Genomic DNA, 25,859 nt, shown 5'->3' with positions numbered 1-25,859 from the left:
TATTTGGCAGGCAATCACATTTCCTCTTCCGGCACTGAAAAATGAGCCATTCTCTCCTTAATTTCTTAAGTTATCTGGATTTTTCCCTGGTGATGTGTTCTTGGCTTTATAGATGTAGCAAACGGGGGCTTCCTTCTTTGAAGAGGAACTTTCTACTTAATGGGGTTCAGCAGGAGGTTATGCCTTTTGAAGCTCAGGGCAGATGTGGTTTGAGGGAAATGAGGTCATGGGGCTGGAATCTGATTCTGCATAGTTACTGAGCTTTAAGACCTGTATGTGTGTGGAAGAGAGAGAGAGACAGAGGGAGGGAGGCTTTACTTAGATATCTACTGCTATTATATTATTCTGGAGGACTCGGAAGTAACAGCCTTTTAATTTTAGCTGATGAGATGGATTCCCAGTCTTGGCGCAGCCCTTTGAAAGCCATTTCAGAGTTCTTTAAAGGTGACCCGAAGGGTGACTTTACGGAGACAGGTTTGCATTTTCCTATTGGCTGCTGCTCTAATTATGCTGAATGCCTCTTGCTGTCCTCACCCCCAAAATTGCCTGGTTCCTGCCTCATCTGCTTTGCTTAATGAGCAGCCTACCCTCAGTCGACCCATCCCCGATACTCATGGCCAGAACTAGGATCTATAATCTACCAATGCAATGCATGCCTCGATTATGCTTTTCACAGTCTCTAGCTGACCCCTGTAGGCATCACTTTGAAGATCCCCCCCCCCCACCTGATGGAATGGGCACCCTCACCTGCCCTGCACCTAACACTCAGCCTGCTGGCATCCTACTGGTCTGTGCTCTAGGTGGCCATCCATTTGCTTGGCCAATCCATTGGTTAACTTCTGCTTCTCAGAGTTGTGGTCTCTTTGGCCCTTCCTCTGCTATAGAGTAAAATGGCCACATCCCAAGCATACCTCACCAGCTTGGAAAGGGATAGCGTGCCTGCAACATGCATCTTCACGCAAGCATGGCAGTCTCCTTAATTGCACTCGAGGGCCGACTGAGTGTACTTCAGCCATCAGAAAGCTAAAGGTGTCTCTTGGGGTCATTTCTGCAACCATGAATTGGGGATCCTGTCTCCTGTGATTTCTTGGTCCACTGATTATGGCCTCCCCTGCCTTTATGTTTCTCCTCATTGGAAACCAATAGGTCTTGGGATGAATGTGATTCTATTTCAGATTCAGCCCAGGGTGGAGTGAAGGAGAGTCTGTGCAGTTCCTCAGATGTCTCATTTTTGTTCTCAGGCCTGGTGGAGCCGGTGAACGTAGTGGACAATGGGGATGGCACACATACGGTGACCTACACACCATCCCAGGAGGGGCCTTACATGGTCTCAGTAAAATATGCTGATGAAGAGATACCTCGTAGGTAAGCTTCTGACACTTACAGAAGGGGGTCAGAACCAGCCTGAACTCCAGCCCTCTGAAGGTTTGGCCAGCACTGTCCTGGTGACCCATTCAGCCATTCATTTATCCAACTATCCATCCATCCGTCCGTCCATCCATCCGTCCATCCAACCATCCGTCCATCCATCCATCCATCTGCCCATCCATCTATCCGTCTTTCCAACCAACCATCCATCCATCCATCTACCCACCCAACTTCCTCATCAGCAGGTATCAGTGAGAACCTGCAGGCTATCTCTGCACGGGTGTTAGAACATACTAGCCTTGATACCTGTGGCTGCTTCTCTCTTGATATCCTGTATCCCCCTGCTTTGTCCTTTTGTCCATATTTAATTTAAAGATGAGCTGAAATTAAGGAGTTGGGAATCTTTGAAGAAACAAGGAATGTGTTATTTCATCAACGTTGTCTTTCTGGTGACCTTACAAGTAGTTCTCTGATGAGGGCAAAGATTTTTACTTTTTTATTTCTTTACTTGAGGATTTGGTTGACAGTATGTTCCCAGAAGGTATTGGATAGAAACGTCATTCCTCATTCACATTAATATGAAATGTTGCTATACTCTTCCTCTGTCAGGACAGCCTCCAAGGGATTCTTTTCATACTCCTTAAGATGAAAAGAATTTACCCAAACCCCAATATATGTTTTATATAGAGATATACATATAGCTCTAGGTATGTAGAAATCTGTAATTTATAAATTACATTTATGTATTACTTTGCTAATAGGTAGTTCACCATCTAAGGCATGCTAAGAATAGAAGAGGATGAGATAAGACATTAATTTTATTATTCCAACATTGTTTCCTAATTCCAACAGTCCCTTCCCATTTTGGTGACCATTTTCTTAGCATGACAAAAGCGAGTTACCTGTGTCTCCCAAACCAAGTTGAGGATTAGTGTGTATCCCATGGTGTGCACTCAGGGAAAGCATATGATGGTTACATGCTTGTAAATTTCTATTAGACTTAAGGTACATAAGGCACTCGCTGTCTTACCTTCTGTAGAAATCCTCCCTCTCAAGCCCTGTCTCTTTGTGTAAGAGAGATCGAATGTAGCTGGTTGATAGTATTGGCACTCACCCAGCATGTGTATGTGTCTTTCAAGTCCCTTCAAGGTCAAGGTCCTTCCCACATATGATGCCAGCAAAGTGACGGCCAGTGGCCCTGGCCTCAGTTCCTATGGTGTGCCTGCCAGTCTGCCTGTGGAGTTTGCAATTGATGCCAGAGATGCTGGGGAAGGCCTGCTTGCTGTTCAGATCACGGTAACTTTGAGTTATTTTCTAGAGTCAAATTCGATTAATGAAGACCTAACTTCCTGGTCAGGGATAAGAATAAGATTTTAATGACCGATTTCTGGCCTGATGCAAATGTTTGATGATCCCCCCGACCCCCCATCAGAGAACCGGTCATTGTGTAAGAAAACAAACATGCTTGCCTGAATGAGAGGTCTGAAGGGGTAGCTCCAAGTACCACATTTGGATGAATCTCGTGTACTTTGATCTCTACTCTATCTGCTCCTCTGCTTTTGTTTTAAAATGTTTTAAATTACTCATCAGATTAGTTAAGACTAGGTTGTGCTGTATATCACAATACCCCCGCAAATGAGAGTGGCTCCAATCGTGGGATTAATCTCTCTATTGAAGGAAGCCCGGAGGCAAGCCACCTGGGTACTGTGTGGCTCGGCAAGGAAGCCGGCTCCAGCTCTCCCGCTCCTCGGTCCTAGCGTGTGGCTTCTGTCCTGAGGTTTCCTCCTGGACCACGAGCTGATGCACATGGCAGGCCACAAAGAGAAGGAAGGGCAGAAGGGGAAAGGGGACCTTCAACTCAATCAGCGGTCTTGACCAGCTCTCTGTGACTTCCACTTCCCTCTCATTTATTTACTGGCACTTTGTCACAAGTCCCAAGGCCATACTTCGGGGAAGAGTTTGCTAGCAAGTGGGAGCTGCCCCCAGCCAAGGACTGGGAATTTTTTACTAAAGGGAAGAAGGAGAGTGGATGTGGTGATATAGGAGCAGGGACCTTGTCCCCCTTGTCTCCCTGAATTTGGTTGGATTCAGAGCTGAATCAGTTCTTGTTTACTTGACCGTAGAATTCCTAAAAATTGACAATGTCCATAGGGTGTGACCCTCTCCCCTCCCTGCCCCACCAAAACAAGATTTTTTTTTTTAAGATTTTATTTGACAGACGGAGATCACAGAGAAGCAGGCTCCCTGCTGAGCAGGGAGCCCGATGCGCGGCTGGATCCCAGGATCCTGGGATCATGACCTGAGTTGAAGGCAGAGGCTTTAAACCACTGAGCCACTCATGGGCCCCCCAAAACAAAACTATAATTAAGATTGTGTTGGGGCACCTGGGTGGCTCAGTGGGTTAAAGCCTCTGCCTTCAACTCAGGTCATGATCCCAGGGTCCTGAGATCGAGCCCCACATGAGGCTCTCTGCTCAGCAGGGAGCCTGCTTCCTCCTCTCTCTCTCTGCCTGCCTCTCTGCCTACTTGTGATCTCTGTCTGCCAAATAAATAAATAAAATCTTTAAAAAAAAGATTGTGTTAAGCCATTAATTCTGTCTCCTCTGGAATAGAGGCACCAATGAATAAGCAAAATGTGTCTTGTTTTCCCATGAGTGGTCTCTACATCTTGATGACAAAACCCTAAATAGCATTTCTCGGTGCTTCACAGGACCAAGAGGGAAAACCCAAAAGAGCCATTGTCCATGACAATGAAGATGGCACGTACGCCGTCACCTACATCCCTGACAAGACTGGACGCTACATGATTGGGGTCACCTACGGGGGGGACGACATCCCATTGTCTCCCTACCGCATCCGGGCCACACAGACGGGAGATGCCAGCAAGTGCCTGGCCACGGGTGAGTGTGGGCTTTGGAGTCAGTAAGCCAGGGGCCAATCCTTCTCTGCCCCTCAGTGGCTGTGTGATTAGGGCAAGTTGCTTAGCCACTCTGAGCTTTGGTCAAACTTCGATGGAAGCTCTTTCTGAGAACATTTCAATTCAAGAAACTCTTCTTGGGATCAGAGACTGTTTCACGGGTTTATTGCAAAATTATATGAGGTCAGGTAGGAGAAATGTTTAGCATGGTACCAGGCACATGGAAGCTGTTATTATGTTACTTTTGAAGTGGGTGCTTTTGTGGAGATCTCACCTGTGGTGGTAGGTCCCACGAAAAGCTGCAAATATATGCCTTTCCTTTCATGAGGAGATGGTTTAATTTTTCAAGATTTATTTGAGAGCATTTCAGGTCAGCATTAGAGAAATGCATTCGAGGATCTGGGTTTTTCCTCAGCACTTCAGCCTGTGCCTACGTCTCTTAGAATGTCTCCAGAAATATTTGAACATCACACTTCCTTCAGTTTCTGAGATGTGACCGAGACCATCACAGGCCCTTCATTTCTAAGAACAGCTCTTGCTGACGCTGCTCCAGCAGATTTCAAAACATGAATCCCCATCTCTGAAGTGAAACAGATTGGCTTCTCTTTAAATTCAACGTAGGTCCAACCTGGATGGACCTGTTTCTCTCATATCTTAGCTTGTTCTGAACGGAGGAAGAATTTCTCGCTTTCAGAGCAAGTTGTAAACTGCTCAGCTTGGCGAGTTGGGGCTCAAACGCTGGGAAATTTTGAACCACTGGCCAATCCAATCCACCACCTCCTAGGTCTGTGCTATCTGCCAGGAACGACTGGATTGCCGTGACTAACCTGGGGCATGATAATACTGGGTGGGGACTGACTCCTTGCTCTCCAGGCTCTGTTCTGTCCCTTGCTGGGGCAGAATCCTGAACAGGATACTTGCTCATCCTGGGGGCTCCGAGAGGCCACTGTTCTCTGTCGTTCAGGGCCTTCCATGGACTGGCCCCAGGCTCCCTTCTACTATTCCCGCTCTGAACAATATGTTTTTAGCATTCGCTGTTGCTTCTTGCCTTTTTTTTTTTTTTTTTTTTTGCCAGCATGCTTTTTGGTTCACTCATCTGCACTCCCTGATGTGGAACCTGTGTAAAGGGTGCCCCCAGTCAGACAGAGAGAGACTGGTCGTGGTTTGGGAGCAGAGGTGGAAAGTGTCCTCTAGCCAGCCACGCCTGTGCTTCAGAATCAGCCATTCCCCTTTTCTCGCCCCCATCAGTGTGGCAGTGCTGGGATACAAAGTCATAGAACTTTCTTTATAGAAATGAGCTATGGGACACTTCTCTAAAGCACGGCTGACTCTTTTTTCTATAACTGAGTGTTCCCACAGCACATTGAGCCGTCTTTGTTGGTGCCTGGCCTGCAAATGTCTGCCTGTTCATAATGAACAGCCGACAGCAGAGACCGTGTGTGGTTCAATGTTGTGTGTACCTGGCCCTCAAGGAAGTGCCCATTGTACGTCTGCTTGTGGAAGTTGACCATCCCCTCTGACCCCTGAATGCCAGCAAGCTGGGTCTAACATCGGTTGACACTCCCAGCTTGTCTCTTAAGTACTAGAGCGCCCCCCACTCCCACAGGGAGCAGCCCCTTCCTCCGACCCCCAGGGTCTCCAGGACCACCGTGTGTGGTGGCCGTCGAAGATCTGGCATGGACAGATGCGGACTCTGCACCAATGCGTGATTTGTTCTGGGGTCCCCAGGACCACCCTGTGTGTGGTGGCCGTCGAAGATCTGGCATGGACAGATGCGGACTCTGCACCAATGCGTGCTTTGTTCTGGGGTCCCCAGGGCAGCTCTCTGTGGCTGGAGCTTCTAGTCTTTTCTCCGGAACTGTTCTCTAGGTCCTGGAATTGCCTCCACCGTGAAAACCGGTGAGGAAGTGGGCTTTGTGGTGGATGCCAAGACCGCTGGGAAAGGGAAGGTGACCTGCACGGTTCTGACCCCCGACGGCACTGAGGCTGAGGCCGACGTCATTGAGAATGAGGATGGCACCTACGACATCTTTTACACAGCTGCCAAGCCAGGCACCTACGTCATCTACGTGCGCTTTGGCGGCGTTGATATCCCCAACAGCCCCTTCACTGTCATGGTAAGCCACATTCCTTCCCTAGAGCGCCCTGGTCTGACAGAAAAGCTAACAGCTGCCCTCTGTTAAATCCTGGCTAGAACATCCCCTTCCACTTTTTTTCTTTAAAAATTTTTTCCTCAGCAGTCATGACCTTGTTGAGTCCTAGAGTAATCTCTAGAAATCCGGAAGCTCTTGGCTGTTAGAGTTTTTAAGGAATCTTATTGGCCATCGAAGTATCCATCAGGCTAAGGGTCTTGGGCAATGTCCTGGCCAAAGCCCAGTTCAGAAAGATATACTTGGACAAAAAAAAGAAAATGCGTGTAAGTAAGACAGCACCATTTTTTATTCTGCTAGCTTTTCCTCCTCCCTCATCTCCACGGCCTGGAGGAGAGAGGTTCCTGATGCCGTTATGTCTGGAGACTTGACCCATATCCCGGGACACAAAGTGCCTCCAGTTTTGTTTGGGAAAGACAGAGATTTTGCATAGACCTAGGAAATAGGAACATCTAGAAGAAAGGGACACCATTATGGTCCAGAACGGTGAGGCTCCTTAGTTTTCAACAAGTGACTCTTGGATTCTCCTCTGATAAAGAAGGTTCTTCAGTCAGGACAAGATTAGAAACCTCATTTGATCCTTAAAGCCAAGCATCATTGGCTCTCTTGCAGATGAGGTGTGGGAACAGGGCCCAGATTGAAGTTCACGGTGCCCAGCGTGCCTGCTGTGGACAACCACTGAGGGCCCCTTACACGGTGTCCTTCGATGCCATGGGCAGCAGCCATGCTTGACCACAAAGTCCTTAGGCCTCAGTGGCCTAGCCCCATGCACAGCCTGTGGAGTCCCTTCGGATGATTTCACTTCATGCAGCAACAGAGAAGGGACCCTGTTCCAAACAGAAGCCTGTGCCTTGCCTCCTTCCAAGCAGTCTCTCATTTGTTGTAGCTTTTTTCCCTTTCCATAGATGTTTGTTTATCTGTAAACATCCTGGCAGAGATCTGGAGGCTCTTTTTTGTCTCAAGGATGTAAGTGCCTCTCAACTTTGACACTTCATTTGGGAGTGTTCTCCTTTGAAGGCAGAAAGAAATGCAGCTAGAGAGTTTCTGTCATTCTTACTTCCCAAGAAGGGTCCCAGGTGTAATTTTAAGAATCTGTTTTGGGTTTTATGGGGTTGATTGGAACAGGGCAGCATGGAGGAGCGGCCCCCGGGCAGAGGTCATGGCTTTGCAGGTGCAACGAGCTAGGATGGGTGAGGCGGGTCTGAGTGAGAAAGTCAGTGTGGAAATACCAAGGGCCATTTTAGCTGCTGAGCCAGGGACCTGAAGTGGGGGCCACCAGATTCAGTGGGAATAAATGTCCCCTCAGCTGGGAGGTCACCTCTAGTACCTGGTTTGGGTCTTTTTTTGGTTTGGGTCTTCCATGCCAAGCTCTCTCTAGCCTTACCCAGGTGGACTTTCTCTACACATGGATTCCCTGCCTCCCTCTACAGACTTGTGGCCAGAAGGACACAAGCACCCAGTACTGCCTTCAGAGCTCTTGTCTCAGGGAGCCCCAGCAGGCTGGTTCAGTTAAATAGATCACACAGCCATGGGTCTAGCGGTGTTTCTGCTCATCTCGTCCCCGCTGAGAAGTCCTGGGTCAAAGGCCATAGAGTGGCCATTGAAAGATCTTTGACTAGTATGTCCCTGCATAGCTCCACCGGGAGAGAGCCCTGAGGTGGGGGTAGGGCTGTTCCAAATGGTGATGCTCTCTGCAGATGCTGAAATACACAAAGAGGAGTGAAGCAGGCATGTTGGCCTTCCTCCCAGCAGGAGGGCCTTTCAGTTCTTGCTGTTGATGATGGGAGAAGAGGGAGATCCCTCCCTTACCGGGTCGATGGGATCAGGAATGTGAAGTCTGTGGTTTAAAAAAAAAAAATGAATTTATAAAGACTTTTAAAACATAAATACCATGGGCACTTATCAAGTAACAGGAGACCTCTTTCCCAGTTCTGTGCCGCAGAAGGGACTGGTGTTCCTTTTTTGCTGTTGGCACAACAAAGCCATCAGCTTTGTGCACGGGGCGGCTCCTACCCAGTGCTTTACAACTCGTCTTGGTCCCTCCGAGTGTCAGAGGTACCCTTCCCCTTTCATTCATCAGACTCCGTAGCTTTTTCAAGTACAGGTTTGCATAATTAGCAGACTCCCTGGCAGGTGTTTTAGGTACCTCCAAGTTCTCAGGACCACAAGCAGCCCGGGTAAAGAATCCTGCATGTATCACTACAGACTCTCCAGCTAGCATTTCTTTGGGCCAGCTTCCTAGAAGTGGGGTCATGGGTTTCAAGGGCATGTGGATTTGACATTGCTCTCCACAAGGCGAGGAAGGTTGTAGGCGCCCGCTAGAGCAAGTGGTTCCTGCTGTATGAGACAGAGCCGTTGGGGAGGAAGCGGCCCTCATGTTGTAGGACCTACTAAAGTAGCAGCGTCCCTTCCGTGTGATTCCCGACTAATCTCCATTTGCCACCAACCAGGCCACGGATGGGGAAGTCGAGGCTGTGGAGGAGGCTCCGGTAAATGCCTGTTCCCCCGGATTCAGGCCCTGGGTACACTTTTTTTTTCCCCCCTTTTTGGCATTTCTGTGTTTACTCAGCCTTCATTTCAGAAAGCTGCAGCCTGCTTCTGGGGATTGCTTAAGCCCTCTGGGTGTCCTGGTCATTGGTTTGCCCCGCCCCCACTGATCAGTCCGTCACAATGATCCCCCGCTTCCTCTGTAAAGAGACCCACCTGTGTCATCGTCTGCGCTCCATGAATCTCCAGCCGTCATGTCTGTGATCACGCTCGGTGTCGTTTGTCTCTGCGGTTCGGAGAAACACAGACTGTCCTCAGCCCTCCTGCTGACTCGCACAGCTGCCCCTCGCACAGTTGGTTTCTGTTCAGGGGAGAGCCACCCGCTGCTACTTTCTGCCACTTAAAACGCACCTTCTTTTCCAGGCCACAACTAAACCTTTCCAGGTGGAGCCTCTTGGGACCCACAGACATTGCTCTCTCTCACTTTCCCATGCCCCCGTGAGCCCTGCTGGGAATTCTGCAAGCAGAACGCCTAGCGATCGTTAGCAATTGGTCAGCATGACTTCTCCAGTACCCCAGGCTCTGCTTCGGCCCCAGGGTGTTAGACAGAGGCCATCCCACATGGACGGCAGCCACATCCCCAGATCCCGGCTACACTGGCTTGCAGGATTCCCAGCTCTCTGCCCTCTGTTGCTTCATCAGCCCACGCCATGGTCCGCTCTACCCAGTGATGACTGCTTCCTGTTTTTAGGTGACCGAAGAGGCCTATGTCCCCGTGAGTGACATGAACGGCCTGGGGTTCAAGCCTTTCGACTTGGTCATTCCGTTTGCGGTCAGGAAAGGGGAAATTACCGGTAAGCACAGTCACGAAAGCCACCTTGTTCTCCCTAGATTGCATTAGCTTTCCAGAACGTTGCTCAGGAGGTGGTCCCATCTGTCCCTGATATCTGCCATCCTGAACCCAGCATCCCTGTTTCTTGCTGTAGGGGATTGGTCCCTGAGCCCCGAGACGGCAGAATGTTCACTGTATATATGTGTGTCTCTGAAGGGGCTGCTTCGTTTAGGACTTGCATCACATCCTAGAGAAGGCCAGGCACTCTCTCCAGGTTACGAACCACTGTATTTAGATACCTCTCGACTGTCAGGTTCCTGTCCCACCTTTCTTCCTGCCTTGTCTTATGCGCACACCTTTCCAGAGGTGACATTCCTACAACGTCTCTTGTACAAGCCTACCTTTCTCTCCCAGCCTCCTTTTAATGCCCATTTCTCTTTGAGCTGACTCTGCTACTTGGCTCGTGGTCTTTTCTAGTCTAGTTTGAGCTGCTCACTTGCAATTACAAAGGTAGAAAACCCTTTACTGGAGTTGCCTGCTGCATTTTGTGGAAGGAAAAGGGAACAAAATAGAGGTAGACATGTCTCTGTTTTCCTGTTGTCCTTGTCCTGTCTTGGATGCTTTAGGCAGCAGGGAGTGCCCTCTGATCTGAAGACCACCTGTGCCTTTGCACTGAGCTTCTCCGGGGGAAGTGCCTGGGGTGCTCATTGCCCTGTCTGCCTGTTCTCCCGCAGGAGAGGTCCACATGCCTTCCGGGAAGACGGCCACACCTGAGATTGTGGACAACAAGGATGGCACAGTCACGGTCCGATACGCCCCCACTGAGGTCGGGCTGCATGAAATGCACATCAAATATATGGGCAGCCACATCCCTGGTGAGTCGGGCTCTGCACCTGGGCAGCATGCTCACAGGACGGCATGACTTGGGCCTTGGTATCTGGGAGGTTTGCAGAGATGTGTAGTTAGCTGCTACATGGGAAATAATTCTCAGTGGCAGGATCAGGAATGCAGTGTGGGAGTCGCTATGAAACCAAATAGCCTATGACCCCAGCAGATCCAGCTACTTTTCCAGAGGGACAACACAGCCTAGCGTCCTGGGTCACAGTTCACGCCCTTAGGTCCATGATTGTTTGTCTTTGTCACTGTGCCGAGCGTGGTCAGAGAGTATGCTGGGAGAAGAATGTGAGGCTCCTGGAGGGACTTTCCAGCCTGGCCTGCAGAGCCTGGTGTGGTGTGGGGTTTTGGGGCGGAAGGAGAGGACAAGCTGCCTTATGTTCACACTGACCTTGACAAGGAAACTCAGCTCAGATTTCATGTCCATCAACCAACACAGTGTTATTCTTGTTCTTCTTTTTCTTTTTTTTTTAAATGTTCAAATAGTTTTGTTTTTTAATTTAATATTTTGAAGCAACATATCCACATGGTTTAAAAAACGGTACAGGGAAAGGTTTCCTTCCTGCCTGTATCACCCACCTGACCTCTCCTTGAACTTGACTGCTGTTAACTTCTTACATTGGACTTCAGAATATTTTTAAGACCCTACAGACAAATGAGAAATATGGATTCTTAAGCCCTTTCCCATTCGTGCATTAATAGCAAAGTCTGCACATCATTTTGAGCTCGTCCTTTTCCATCTGACAGTATATCTGGGAGAGCTTTATGCTCCGAATGATAGAGCATGTTTGTGGTGTTGCACCGTTGGGGTGAGCATGGTATATTCCACCCTTACCCTCACTGGAGGATTTGAGGGTCTCCCCTGCCTTTTGCTGTCATTAGGCAGCAGTGAATAGCCTTTGTATCCATCATTTCACACTCACAAAGGTACAGCTGTGAGGTTTAATTCTCAAGGCATGTATTGTGGCCACAGAGATAACTGTCTTTATTTTTATTAACATATAATGTATTATTTGCCCCAGGGGTGCAGGTCTGTGAATCATCAGGCTTACACACTTCACAGCACTCATCATAGCGCATACCCTCCCCAATGTCCATAACCCAACCACCCTCTCCACACCCCCCACCCCCCAGCAACCCTCAGCTTGTTCTGTGAGACTGAGAGTGAGACAACTGTCATTTTGATAGATGTTGACAAATTGTCAAGACAAATCTTGACAATTGCCTCCCCTCATCCACACATGCACCAGCAAGGTAGATGAGCACCTGCTTTCTACCAGGTTTTGGATCTTTGCCAGACCATTCAGAAAAACAGTATCTCTGTGTTTCTTTGTATGTCTCTTGCAAATGAGACTGAGCAACTTTCTATATGTCTAAGTACCGTTTGTATTTCTTTCTCTGTGAACTGAGCGCTTGTTTCCTTGGCCAGGTTTTTCTCTTGGGTGATTGGCTTTTGTCATATCACTTTCTGAGAACAAATTAAATACTGGAGAGATTAGTCCTTTGTGATACAAGTCGCAAATAGTTCTCCAGTTTGATGTTTGCTGTAGTTCATACATACATGTGTGCATAATATTTATTTAAAGCAAAAATATGTTATCTGCTTGTATCTAAATATTCTAAAGATGCAGATAAAGAGAAAGTAAAAAATGTCTTTCTCTTTCCCTTTCACTACCACTGCTGAGGTGTTAGTCTTTTCAGATGTTTCTCTCTGTGCCTACAAAACATGCATAGAATTTTGCTGGGTTTTTTCCTTCAAAGAAATGAGATAATGGTATTAATATTATATAGCAGCTTGTCTTTTTAACATGACATGTTATGAATAATCTCTCAAGTTAATACACACAGATCTCCCTCTTTTCTTTTCTTTTCTTTTTTTTTTTGTAAGAGAGTGTGTGTGCCTGCATGTGGGCAGGCAAAGGGGGGGAGGGGCAGAAGGCTAGGGAGAGAGAGAATCTCAAGCAAGCTCCACGCTCAACGTGGAGACAGACACAGGGCTGAATCTCAGGGCATCTCCCAGCCCTGAAATTATGCCCTGAGCCGAAATCAAGAATCAGACACTTTGAGCCACCCAGGCTCCCCTTCATTCATTATTTTTAACGACCTGCCAGTATACCCATGTTTACGTAACTGGCCCCCTGTTGTTGGACACTGGAGTCTTTTCCTAGCTTGGATCTGAGCACTGTGGAAGTGGAAGTCCTTGCACAGGGCTGGGTCTGAGGTGTGGGATAGATTACTAGGGCCCTCATAGGGCCTTACATTTTGAAAGGGGCAGCAAATGGCCTTCCCAAAAGACTTCTCCTGTTGTGTTCCATCCAGTAGTGAATCATTTCTTCACATGGTCAGCTGTTTCTTCCCTTATTCATCAACCTTTGGGATTATTTTTCTTGCGCACTATGAGTAGACCCTTTGGGTATCCCAGCATGGTCAGCTGTCCTGGAGTCTCCTTTGGATTTCTGCCCCTGTGTGGGAGACCCCGCCCTTGCCTGCTGTTAAGGGGAATGTTAAGACACTGGGTGTCCTTGGGGCGCCTGGGTGGCTCAGTGGATTAACGCCTCTGCCTTCGGCTCAGGTCATGGTTCCAGGGTCCTGGGATGGAGCCCTACATCAGGCTCCCTGCTGAGCAGGGAGCCTGCTTCCCCTCTCTCTCTCTGCCTGCCTCTCTGCCTACTTGTGATCTCTGTCTGTCAAATAAACAAACAAAATCTTAAAAAAAAAAAAAAAAAGACACTGGATATCCAAGGGATGCATGCTCCCCTCAATGAGTCCCCCTCGATCTTGTGTTCTTTGCCAACTCAGAAAGCCCACTCCAGTTCTATGTGAACTACCCGAACAGCGGGAGCGTCTCTGCATACGGTCCGGGCCTGGTGTATGGAGTGGCCAACAAAACCGCCACCTTCACCATCGTCACCGAGGATGCAGGAGAAGGTACTGTGTGGTCCCTGTGGGTTTTGCGCTTCCGGCCATCTGTTTGGAGAGTCGAGTGGACACAGTTCCGGGACAGCTTTAAAAATTAGACTGCTGAGGGGTAGCATTTGTCTTGTCCTTTCTTCTCTGTCTCTTCTGTAGAGCTGCTCTGTCTTCACCCAAGGCAGAACTTTTGAGGTCCTTTGTGTTCTGATGGAAATCCGTTTGATGCTGTGAGATGTTTTTATGGGACTTGCCTGAAATTTAAGCATGTTTTTTGGTAGATGATGATGTTCTTTTGTTCTTTTTTGCACGTGTACATGTATCTAGAAGACTGCCTGAGTTACTGCCCATTCCAGATACAGCTCCATGCCTGTGCCCCTTGTCACCATGGAGACTTCTCAGTTTGTGGTCCTTTTTTGAAGATTTTCTTTTTAAGTAATCACACCCAACACAGGGCTCAAAATCAAAACCCCAGGATCGAGAGTCGCATGCTCTGCTGACTGAGCCAGTCGGGTGCCCCTAAATGTGTGGTCCTTACTGGATTTTCATGATGGCACCTGGTGCCCCACCAGCAGGAACAGCCTATGTGTGGCTCCCCTATATGTGTGGCTCATGTGCTGGACGCCTTTCACGTCCCATGTATCCCGAAGAATAGAGAGATCTTGAAGGTCACTTATAGTGAATATTTCAGCTGGTGAAATGTCTTTCCAGTGGGCGGATTTGGCATGTCATTTGCTTTGCTCTGACATGCCCCTTGGTGGCCCACGTGGCGTGCATCAGCCTCTTGTTCCCAGCGTTGGGACCACCCTGGATGAGTTGTGATCTCTGTTGAAACAAGGGAACACACTCTTTCTAAGGGCTCGCCCTCCTCCCTCCCATCTGCAGGTGGCCTAGACTTGGCTATCGAGGGACCCTCCAAGGCTGAAATCAGCTGCATTGACAACAAAGATGGGACATGCACCGTGACCTATCTGCCCACCCTGCCAGGGGACTACAGCATTCTGGTCAAGTACAATGACAAGCACATCCCTGGCAGCCCCTTCACAGCCAAGATCACAGGTAGGATTACCTGGCTCGTTTAGGGGGTAGGCGGGTGGGAGAGGCTGCCTACGGGGAGGTGTGGCTGCCTGGACAGCCCCTCTCCCCATCAGACCTGCGGCAGCAGGCTAGGCATCTAAGTGTAGGTTCTACTTCCAGACTCCTTGGGGAGGAATTGGGGTGCAAAGTCAACTTCGGGCTGGCCCAGTTCCTCCAGTAGCCAGTAATCGAAGGGAAAGCTCACAGTACCCTTCAGACGGCCCTTGTTTGGTGCTAGTCGGGCCATAGCATGCCAGTAGCAGGCCCTCAGAGGCATTCACATACTCCATGATTCACGTAAATACGTGAACTCGGAGATACCCTTCAGCATCACTACTGGATAGATTTCCTTTCCATTTTTTGGATGGAAAAACTGACACCGGGTGAGATAGTGACTTAGCCAAATTCATAACGTGGGTATTCGGGACTCAGACCCAGGTTATCTGATTCAAAGCCCACACTCCCAGTGTCTGTTGTGCTGGCTGTGTTCATATCATGGTGTCAGGAGGTTATAAAGGAGATAAGAAAGGCAAGGTTCTTGACCCTGAGGTGTTCAGACCTGTCTGTGGGCAGTCACCAGTCCCACGTGGAGCATGAGGTACTTGTGCCTGAGGAATGTCCAAGGCAGGAGGTGACATGTGCCTCCTGCTGGCAAAGACGCCTTTAGAAAGTGGCCCGTGAAGCCTCGAGTCTCCTGCCAGTTCCCAGACACCATCAGCCAGCACTCATCGTTGGTTAGGTCTGCTCATGGTCCCAGATGGGCTTTTTCACTGAACTCCGAGTAACTCATTCTCTGTGCTCCTGCGTAAAAGGTGTGTGGCTGGGAGACCACACGTAACCCGAACTGCACGGTGGGGGGGTTTGTTTCCCAGACGACAGCAGACGCTGCTCTCAGGTGAAGCTGGGCTCTGCCGCGGACTTCCTGCTCGACATCAGTGAGACAGACCTGAGCACCCTGACGGCCAGCATTAAGGCACCATCCGGCCGCGACGAGCCCTGTCTCCTCAAGAGGCTGCCCAACAACCACATCGGTGAGCCCAGGCTGCCTTCCTGGCTGGGGCTGGGGCTGGGGCTGGGGCTGGGGAAGGGAATCGAGGGGGATGGGCTTTCCTCCAGTCCCGTCCTGGGGACCTGATAGCACATGAGAGCATGCAGCTGGGTCGCACATGCTAAGAGTCCGCGTGCGCTTCTGCATTGAGCTGTTGACCATCCTCTTGGACACTCTGGGCTGCTGGAGAGTCAGGAGGGAAGTCCATTTTCATTCCTGCACGTGTGTCTCCCTCCTGCTTCCTCTCTTTCATCCTGTCTCTGGACCTTACCAACCCCAGTCTATGCTCCGGTGCAGGCATCTCCTTCATCCCTCGGGAGGTGGGCGAGCACCTGGTCAGCATCAAGAAGAACGGCAACCATGTGGCCAACAGCCCCGTGTCCATCATGGTGGTCCAGTCCGAGATCGGTGATGCACGCAGAGCCAAAGTCTATGGCCGTGGCCTGTCGGAAGGCCGGACTTTCGAGATGTCTGAATTCATCGTGGACACAAGGGATGCAGGTGTGTGGAGACGTTCCTGGGGAAAGGCTTGCGGGAACGGTCTTCTTTTTGCTCGGGCTGCTTGTCTTTTCATCCTACCACCTCCCCTTTCTCTCTGAGCATCCTTCAAGTTGTAGGTCTTGTACCTGCATCAGCATTTAGGGCCCACAATCCCCAGTGAACTGGGTATTATCTGTATTTCTAGAGGAAGAAACTGAGGCTTTACAGAAGTGAACAGCCTGTCTGCTCCTGGCATCTGAATCCAGAGCCAAAACAAGTCACAGATCTGTCATGATGGGTTCTCCCACCCTCCAGCCGCTTTCCAGGACCTCCTGGGCTCATCCCAAGCAGAGGAGGTTGGCCAACTGGCCAATATCGTGTCAGCTGAGCTGCGCTTTCATGGAAATGTGGAATCTCTTCCTGTTTGCTCTCTAAAACGGCTTGAATTGGATCAGGCCTCTTCACACTATGCCATGTGGCCATATATATCCTCATTGTCTGCCTTCTTGCGTCATGGCCATTTTGGTGGCTTTTGGACAAAGTGACAGTCCCAGGGGAGAGAGCTCGAGAATTTCTGGTCCTGGCGGGCCGATGCTCCCTCTTGATTCTTCAGGTTGTTAAACCTTTGGATCTGCTCCTTTAGGGGTTCCCCGGCTAGATGGAGACACCTGGGCGCAGTTTGAACATTCACATTCTCAGACCTGGAGCTGGTGATGAATACATGCCATTCTTGGAGGCGTGTGGTCAGAGCGTCTTCCCTAGCGGGTTCTGTAGGACAGGGGCTCCATGGGATGTTAATACATACCCTTGACAGGAGCTGTGGTCAAAGCCACGCTCAGAGGTTTTTTGCTATGGGATTTCACGTGCTCCCCTGCCTGAGGCTCTCTGATTGGGGCTGCCTGCTGTTTCTATCTTTCCACCATCTGGAAATAACAGCTTGTATTTCCGTTCCTTCTGCATGCGTCGAGCTCCCCCTCCCCAGTGAGTTGTGGTGCCATCAGCCCCGGGCTACCGTGTTGCAGGTTATGGTGGCATATCCCTGGCAGTGGAAGGCCCCAGCAAAGTGGACATCCAGACAGAGGACCTGGAAGATGGCACTTGCAAGGTCTCCTACTTCCCCACTGTGCCCGGCGTTTACATTGTCTCCACCAAGTTCGCTGATGAGCACGTACCTGGTGCGTCTGGCCCCCTCTGCCCTCCCTGTGTGGCGCTTGGGTTTTCTGTCAGTGCCGTGCCTCAGCCTCCGGGCTGCTCACCAGGGCCTTCTCGGTTTTCGCAGGGAGCCCGTTCACCGTGAAGATCAGCGGGGAGGGGAGAGTCAAGGAGAGCATCACTCGGACCAGTCGGGCCCCGTCTGTGGCCACTGTTGGGAGCATCTGTGACCTGAACCTGAAAATCCCAGGTGAGCGTGAGGAATGCGGGGGTCAGGGCAGGGAGCACCCCTGGGAGCCATGGCCTGTGCACTTCTCACACACTGGAGTCTGGTCATCTATTGATACTCCCACATCATTTTTTTTTTTTTAAAGAATTTTATCCACTTACTTATTAGAGAGCGAGCAAGCAGGGGGAAGGAGTGGAGGGAGAGGGACAAGCAGACTCCACACTGAGCGTGGAGCCCGACACAGGGCTTGAACTCATCACCCTGAAATCATGACCTGAGCCCGAATCAAGAGGTGGATGCTTGACCAAGTGAGCCATGCAGACGCCCCTCCACATCGTATTTTTAGTGACGACGTAAGATTCCTTTCCATGTCCTTACGTAGTCTCAGCGCACGCACACTCATTTCCATCCCCGGATTCCGACAGCCGGGGCTCTGTAAAGCTCTCCGCTGTGTGCTCAGTCCGTCAGCACGTCGGATGGTTGCCCCGGCTGCTGTGCCGGATGGCGCGGCTGCTGTGATTTGAATGCTCCCCCACCCTGGCAGACAGACCGCCCTCGTGATAAAGGATCCGTGCCCATCTCTCCATTTCCCCACCAGCCCCAGGCAGTGTTTCCTTCTCACTTTGACCAATCCAGTGGAAAAATACAGATCTGGTTTTCAGTTCCATTTCTCGGGCCCCTAGTGACATGGACTGTGTTTTTGTCTGCTTTACATTCCTCATTTTGCAAGTTCTCTGTTTCCGGAGGAACTAGCAGGTCAGTTACTTTTTCCCTAAGGTCTCCCTGGCTCTTGGCTCCTCTTTTCTCTGATCAGGTCCTTCTCAGTGCCAGCTGACTCTGGGTGAGACTCGCTTCCCCCTCACTACCTAAATGAGCCTCTGTCCTCGGTTAGAATGGAAGACAGCTCATCAGTTCCCAGATGTCCTCTGGTCCCAGGCCATGTAGGGCGACCCTCTCCTCAACCGCCCTTCCTTTCTCTGTCCTCAGGGCTCAAAGTCATGGCTGCTCAGCCCAGGTCGTTGTAGGGCTGGCGAGTGCAGCTTCATGTGGCTCTAGGTGATGGCATTACATGGTCACCCAGCATGCGGTGTGCCTGTCTCTACCACGTCAGTGCAAGCACGGTCACTGGCATGGCATGAGCACCGAGGGTGTGACAGACGCGGTCTGCGTCCCAGGGTTGGTGACCGGAGGCGTCACTCTTCTGAAAGCATGGCCTCTGGTATTTGACTCGCTCAAAGCTTGGCTTATGCACAGTTTCCCTTTGTGGTTGTGACCAACGTGGGTTCACTTTTTCTCTAAATGCATTTGTCTTGTTGCCTCCAAAGAAATGCCAAGTCTTCTTGAAGGTACGGGGTGACAGTTCTTGCATTTTCTCCCCTTACCTACCCATGGAAAAGAGCTCCAGTAAGCATGATGGGTGGGCACGTGTCACCTTTGGCTTAGGAACATCTGATCTGTTATAATGGTTTCTGTTTACCTGCTGTCACTTACCAGCTCCAGGCCCTGGTTTAAAACTGCTGTGTGGAATTAATGCTAGCTAGGAAGTCTATAAAAGTACTCGGTGGGGCAGACAGTGTCACTATCCCTACAACATTCTCTGCACTGCGTGGCTGGAGGGGCCCTGGCATCTCCATGGTGGCCACGGCAACCCAGGGTTTGAGGGAGACAGGGTAGGCATCCCGCCTGAGTGGGAGGAAAGCCTGAGCACCCCATATCCCACCCTGGGCTGCCCTCTGCCCCACCTTGCCCTCTGCTGCTTGCCCTGCATGGCCTGCTCTGCCTTGGTCCCTCACCCTAACCCTGCTCTCTTCCTCCCCAAACTTCCGCCCCCTTTCAGAAATCGACAGCAGTGACATGTCAGCTCATGTCACCAGCCCCTCTGGCCGCATCACCGAGGCTGAGATTGTGTCTGTGGGGAAGAACTCGCACTGTGTCCGGTTTGTGCCCCAGGAGATGGGCGTTCACACAGTCAGCGTCAAGTACCGCGGCCAGCACGTGACCGGCAGCCCCTTCCAGTTCACCGTGGGGCCACTGGGAGAGGGGGGCGCCCACAAGGTCCGCGCGGGAGGCCCTGGCCTGGAGAGAGGAGAAGCAGGGGTCCCAGGTGAGCTTGTGGGCAGGCTCATGACTTGAGAACAGGAGGAGCCTACAGGTGTGAGCACCCCACGTTCTTCACGGGTGTGGGATTCTGACGGTGGTATTAAGGGGCATTCTTGAAAACAAGGCCTCTGTGGCTACACATGATTAGGAATTACCCACTTACCCAAAGCTAATAAACAAGCTTACTGAGAGACCCATAGAGCCTGTAACTAGGTATGTGAGGATCTAAGAGGGACGCAGGCTAAGGAAGCTCTTTGCAGACCGTCCTGCAGTGCTGACATTTGGTGGAACACACTGGAATTCTACAAAACCCATTGTGGTGGTGGTTGCTGGTGGGGAAGATCTCTAGGGACAAAACTGAGTGTTCTCATCTTTTTCTGCCTCAGTCGGGTGTGTTCAGAGATGCCTGATTTCCCACAAACTTTATGTTCTCATGGGTGATGCTCCGAAAACATCGATGATGCCCTTCCTTGGGGCTCTGCCTGGCCTTAAAGGAGAAAAAAGGGAGCAGATGGAACCCAGCATCGTAGGTGTGAGCTAGAAGAGAGTATGTCCCAAGCTTGGTCGCTAACCAGGTGTTTCTTTGCTTTAGCCGAATTCAGCATCTGGACCCGGGAAGCAGGTGCTGGTGGCTTGTCCATTGCTGTCGAAGGCCCTAGTAAGGCTGAGATTACGTTCGATGACCATAAAAATGGATCGTGTGGTGTGTCTTACATTGCCCAGGAGCCTGGTATGTAATCACGAGGCAGCTGAGGATGTGTTTCTTGTTGGGGGATGCCTAGGCTGTAGGGAACGGAAGCCTGGCCAGTTAGCTCCAGTCAATGGAGTTTATCTGTATGGGTGCGTGGGAGCGCCTTCTAGAAATCCATGGCAGGAAATCAGTCGGGCCTCGGGGCAGGAAGTGTGGTTCTCTTGTACCTCTCTGCTGGCCTCTCCTTCATTCCTTCATTCAGCCCTGCCCTTCCTCCCGCTGACCAGGCTCTCTTCCCATCCTTGGCCACTGGCTCTGTGGGCTCAGGGCTCTGAGCTCCCTCAAGCAGCAGCTCTTGACCTTTTGTGAGCCGTGGACTCTCTTGGGCATCTCCTAAAGCCTACAGGGACTGTTCTCAGGATAATGTTTTAAACATATAAAATAAAATGCACTGAGTTATAAAAGAAATCAGTTACATTAAAATGGAGTTATCGAAATCTTCAGGAGAATGTGTAACATAGTAACATAAGCACACTCTTCCTGAATACATGAAGTCATAGGATTTGGCAATGGTCTGCTAAGGACCTTAATTTCAAAGTAGAGGTGAGAGTAAATAATACATTAAGGTATATGTAAAACTGTAAAGTGACATGAAAATATCTGTGATCTTTGTTGGTGACAGAATCACGCTTCTGATGTGTGCTTTGAGTGTTTCTTATTGATGTTTCTTTTTTTTTTTTTAAGATTTTATTTATTTATTTGACAGAGAGAAAGATCACAAGTAGGAAGGCAGAGAGAGAGAGAGGGAAGCAGGCTCCCTGCTGAGCAGAGAGCCCAATGCAGAGCTCCATCCCAGGACCCTGAGATCATGGCCTGAGCTGAAGGCGGAGCTTAACCTACTGAGCCACCCAGGCCCCCCTCTTGTTGACCTTTCCAATAGAAAGAAAGGAAATGCTAAATTTCAGTCTGAACTTAGTGAAAGTAAGATGTAATTTTTTTTCCCATTCAAGTTTCCTAGGTCTCCTGAGTTCTATAAGTAGGACCTTAGGGAGGCCTTGGACCCAAGTTAAGACTCTTGGCCCTTGGGGTGGCTGGGTGTCTCAGTCAGTTCAGTGTCTGTCTTTGGCTCAGGTCATGATTCTGGGGTCCTGGGATCAGGATCCCTGCTTGGCAAAGAGTCTCCTTCTCACTCTACCCCTCCCCCTACTCATGCACGTGCTTGCACACTCTCTCTCTCAAATAAATAAATAAAATCTTAAAAGAAGAAGAAGAAGAAGATTATCGGCCCTTTCCCGACTAAAGGAATCCTCTTGGCTCAACCTCAGCTAGGTGACCTGCCCTCAGCCAACCAACCAGCCCTGACGGTCGGGGAGGCAGAGGCTCTTGGAAGGCATTTCAGCCCTAGGAAGGAAGCCAGAGGCCGCTCTGGAACCACCTTCCCAGATTCTCTGAAATGATGGGACTTTTCTGTCCACACAGGTAACTACGAAGTGTCTATCAAGTTCAACGATGAGCACATCCCTGAAAGTCCTTACCTGGTGCCAGTCGTCGCACCCTCGGACGACGCCCGCCGCCTCACTGTTATGAGCCTTCAGGTGAGACGCAAGGAAACATCCGTCTCATTGGCCACAGGCCGACCAGTGAAACCCTGGACTCTTGAGGCCGCTTCAATCCTCCCTTCAGTGCCAAGGGCCCCATTCCAGTGGGACCAGAGATGCTGCCAGCTGTAGAGGACCCTTCTTCCCATGGCAGAGTGAAACCCCCACCACCACCATGGTTAGGACAGGAGACACTTGGGGCAAGCAGAAACAGAGCCACAGTCAACAGAACACCTCAACATTTGGGAACAAGTTCGTTTCTTAAATATTTATTCAAGAGAAACAAAGGAGGCCTGTTAATAATCGGTTAACGGTTAAGGAAGACTTTCCAACAGAACAAACACCAGGCCAACAGTCCAGGGACATTCTGCCGGCTACTGCAGGCTTCCTCTCCCTCCAAAAAGTCAATTGCAGTTGATTTTATTATGGTGCTTTATTTATAAGGGTGCAAGGTACCACCTAAGGACTTGATCAGTATTAAATCCTTGCATGAGCCTGGGGAGTAGGTTTCTCCGGACCCCATTTTAAAGATGGAGAAACTGAGGTATAGAGAGGTTACGGCTACCAGAAACCAGCTAGCATGAGGCAGAGGGATGGTCTCTGTGGCTCCGGAACCTGTGGTCTTAACCATGGCCCTGTGAATCCCCGCCCTGGCACGGTGGCAAGCAGTCACATAGTCCAACCTGTGGGGGTGCCAGAAAGGGCAACTTTCCCCCGTCTTCAACAGGCTGTCAAAGTCAAGGTTTCATTAGAGCCTGCAGCCAGACTAATAACCGGTAGGGATACCTTTGGGTCATTACTCAGGACACTGAAAAGCAATTAGGTGTCAGAAATCAGGAGCAGCAGTTCAGTTGCAGAATCACACCAGAGTCCCCCAGTCTGATTTCTGATCAGTGGGATTTCTCAGTAGCCTTCAGCTGCCCCACCCCCACCCCCATTTTTGAAAATCCTGTATCTGAGGTTGGTGATCTCATCGACCCTAATTCCACACACTTGGTTTACATGTGAGATTCTAACCTTACCCTGAGGAGAACTAGTGCTGCTGGTTGTTCCGAAACATCAGACTGAACCCAAAGCAGACTCACCTCGGCGGATTGAAGAGGCCTCACCCAAGAGTCCTCAGGGTGCGAACGGGTCGCTGTGGTGTCGATGTTTTTCTTGTGTTTCATTTAAAGGCTTCTTAACAGAAGTTTCTTCTGTGGCCGACTTAACTAAAACCTGTGGAGGGAGATAAACCCAGCATTTGTTGAGGGCAGAGAGCTGCCTTCATGCATCTCGAAGATTTCTCTCAGATCTTCTGAGGCGTTTATCTCCCTCTTGAGGATTTAGCGGCAAGCGGATTCAGGTAATGTAAATGGTTCTGTCCCCAAAAAACCTGGTTTGGAGAAATCCTCTCCAGGAGACTTTTCTGTAGTCTCCTTTCATCACCGTTAGGTCGTCAATATTTGAACAAGTGTGCAGTGGGCTGTGCGTGTCTCTTTGTCCCATTCCGCACCCCTCCCCCCACCCCCTGGGTCACTTGGTGCTGAGTGATATGTAAATTATTTATCGGAGATTTGCCCGCGGCCTGCATGCCAACATCTGGTGCTGATTAGGAAAAGAGAGGCATGTATTGTTTTGTCTTGCGTTTAAGACTTTTTAGAAAATTAAAGTCGGCTGGCATTTCGTAGAGGAGGGGAGGTGCTACGGGGGCAATCTGGCGATCAAAGATTCCTGAATTTCGTGTGCAGTCCTCTTTCCCCAGCCTGTGACCTCCAGTGCAGCACAGTGCAATAGAATGTTCTACAACAACGGAAACGTCTCAATCTCCTCTGTGCAACGTGGTAGCCACTGGCCACATGTGGTTGTTGAGCCCTTGAAATGTCGCTAATGTAACTGAGGAATCAGATCTTCAATTTAATTTAATTTAATTGATATAAATTTTTTAAAAATATATTCTTCGGTGGCTCGTGGCTACCAGCTAAGCAGTGTAGCTTTACTGCCTTATTGGTGAGACGTGGTCCTGGGACAAGCAGCCTCAGCATTGCCTGGGAGTTTACTAGACTCCTAGAACTCCAGGCTCTCCGTGCCGCACCCCCCCCAACCCCCCACCCCAGCCTCTGACCCGCTGGATCAGAATCTGCATTTTAACAAGACCCCCATGTGCTTCGATCGCACCCTGCGGTATCATCTGAGGAGTGGCTGTCTGATCGACTTCACCACAAAACTGCTAACGAATTAAATCTTGTGGTTCAGGCAGGACTGGCCAATTTTAAACTATCTTAAGCATCTAAACCTCTAATCCCCTTCTCCTGGGAGAGGCTCTAGTTTCCAGGGCTGAGTGTGGAGGGTAAAACTGAACCAGTGAAGAGTAAAAAAAAAGTCTAGGTGCACTAGACTTCTTTCTGTTGAGGTGGGGGGAGGAAGGCAGAGGGTGGGGGGAGACGGGGAGTTAAGTGCAGACAACTTCTGAGTTCATATACATACTTAACGATAAGCTGACCTTTGGGAGCCTTTCTGTGTATGGACCAGCCCCTGCGCTGAGTGCTTGGAATGCATCACTTCCTTTCATCCTGATACGGCAGCTGTCTGGCGTAGATTCGGTTATTGTGCCCATTCTGCAGATGAGAAGACTGAGACTCAAAGGTGGAACAACTTTACTTACATACCTAGGAAATGGTAGTCACCCCAGGTCCTGCTGGGGTGTATACTCCTCTATGAGTTTATTAAAAGTTGTCTCCATTCCTACCCTTGAGATAAAAAATAGCAATGATATAAAACTGTTCATGTTGGTGAGTACAGGGTTTTGTCCATTGCCAGGCTCCTCTTAAAAGAGGGTCCTTTCTGACTTGGAAGGCACTGGGTTTTCTGGCGGTCTGGTCTTGTTTGAGATACGGAAATTACAGTTCTGTTGGCGAGGATGTCTGAGTCTCCAAATCCGGTAACCCTCTCTCCCAGCCCAAACCGAGGTGCTAGACGACGCTGACATGGGTCTCTGCTGTCTTATATTTAAAGCTAGAAGTGTGGAAGAAGGCACCTGCTCTTCTGTTGTCAGATGTTGTATGGTTCAATATCCCGGGCCTTTTTGCACGAGAACTGTCCCGTGGAGTCCCAGGTCGGGTCAGTGTGTGCCACCGAACAGGAACACCAAGGGCCATAACCTCTTTAATGTATTAAATTCCCAGGAATCGGGATTAAAAGTTAACCAGCCAGCCTCCTTTGCTATAAGGTTGAATGGGGCAAAAGGCAAGATCGATGCGAAGGTGCACAGCCCCTCAGGAGCCGTGGAGGAGTGCCACGTGTCTGAGCTGGAGCCAGGTGAGCGGGGCGGGCGGGCAGACCCCGGCATCTGTGCCTCTCTGAGGCACGTTTCTGCAGGCGTGCACCCCCATGGAGGGCTCACCAGCCGTACCGAGGCCAGCCAGCCTGCAGATCCTTTTTGCTGCTCTTGCCAGGCCCTGTTTACAAATTAGGGCATAAACATTCGCCAGGGACAGGAAGACACTTTAAGACACAGCCTTCCTTTTTCTTTTTTCCTTTTCTTTTCTTTTCTTTTTCTTTTTTTAAAAGATTTTATTTATTTGACAGAGAGACACAGCAAAAGAGGGAACATAAGAAGGGGGAGTGGGAGAGGGAGAAGCAGGCTTCCTGCTGAGCAGGGCTCCTGGACTTGATCCTAGGACCTGGGATCATGACTTGAGCTGAAGGCAGATGCTTAATCAACTGAACCACCCAGGCACTCCTTTCTTTTCTTTTTTAACAAACTGTTTTGTTTTCTGTTGTTTTCAGATTCTATTCACATTCTATTCATTGTGGGTTTTTTCTTCTTTTTTTTTTTTTTTTTAAGATTTTTTTAATTTATTTGACAGACAAGAGATCACAAGTAGGCAGAGAGGCAAACAGAGAGAGAGGAGGAAGCAGGCTCCCCGCTGAGCAGAGAACCCATGC

The 25,859-nt window shown here is 49.8% G+C and overlaps 1 protein-coding gene across 4 annotated transcripts in view; it reads left to right on the top strand.

Annotated features, from left to right (window-relative positions):
• The window catches only part of FLNB (filamin B), a 146,505-nt gene that overhangs the window by 110,869 nt on the left and 9,777 nt on the right, over positions 1 to 25,859 (top strand). The window contains exons 26-43 of one of the 4 annotated variants that reach the window (XM_004738244.3): positions 382 to 474; positions 1,242 to 1,365; positions 2,508 to 2,664; positions 4,078 to 4,267; positions 6,154 to 6,401; positions 8,885 to 8,956; positions 9,673 to 9,775; positions 10,488 to 10,628; positions 13,447 to 13,575; positions 14,443 to 14,616; positions 15,507 to 15,665; positions 15,980 to 16,183; positions 17,185 to 17,337; positions 17,442 to 17,564; positions 19,381 to 19,647; positions 20,236 to 20,373; positions 21,814 to 21,929; positions 25,097 to 25,229. In XM_004738244.3, coding sequence (XP_004738301.1) covers positions 382 to 474; positions 1,242 to 1,365; positions 2,508 to 2,664; positions 4,078 to 4,267; positions 6,154 to 6,401; positions 8,885 to 8,956; positions 9,673 to 9,775; positions 10,488 to 10,628; positions 13,447 to 13,575; positions 14,443 to 14,616; positions 15,507 to 15,665; positions 15,980 to 16,183; positions 17,185 to 17,337; positions 17,442 to 17,564; positions 19,381 to 19,647; positions 20,236 to 20,373; positions 21,814 to 21,929; positions 25,097 to 25,229 — 2,724 coding nt within the window. The remainder of the gene's footprint in view (positions 1 to 381; positions 475 to 1,241; positions 1,366 to 2,507; positions 2,665 to 4,077; positions 4,268 to 6,153; positions 6,402 to 8,884; positions 8,957 to 9,672; positions 9,776 to 10,487; positions 10,629 to 13,446; positions 13,576 to 14,442; positions 14,617 to 15,506; positions 15,666 to 15,979; positions 16,184 to 17,184; positions 17,338 to 17,441; positions 17,565 to 19,380; positions 19,648 to 20,235; positions 20,374 to 21,813; positions 21,930 to 25,096; positions 25,230 to 25,859) is intronic. The other 3 variants (XM_004738248.3, XM_004738247.3, XM_004738249.3) reach the window with 3 other exon arrangements.

This window comes from Mustela putorius, unplaced genomic scaffold, assembly GCF_011764305.1.
Source record: "Mustela putorius furo isolate JIRA1106 unplaced genomic scaffold, ASM1176430v1.1 tig00000095_pilon_pilon_pilon, whole genome shotgun sequence".
Taxonomy (NCBI): domain Eukaryota; kingdom Metazoa; phylum Chordata; class Mammalia; order Carnivora; family Mustelidae; genus Mustela; species Mustela putorius.
This window is presented reverse-complemented; position numbering and strand designations above follow the sequence as displayed.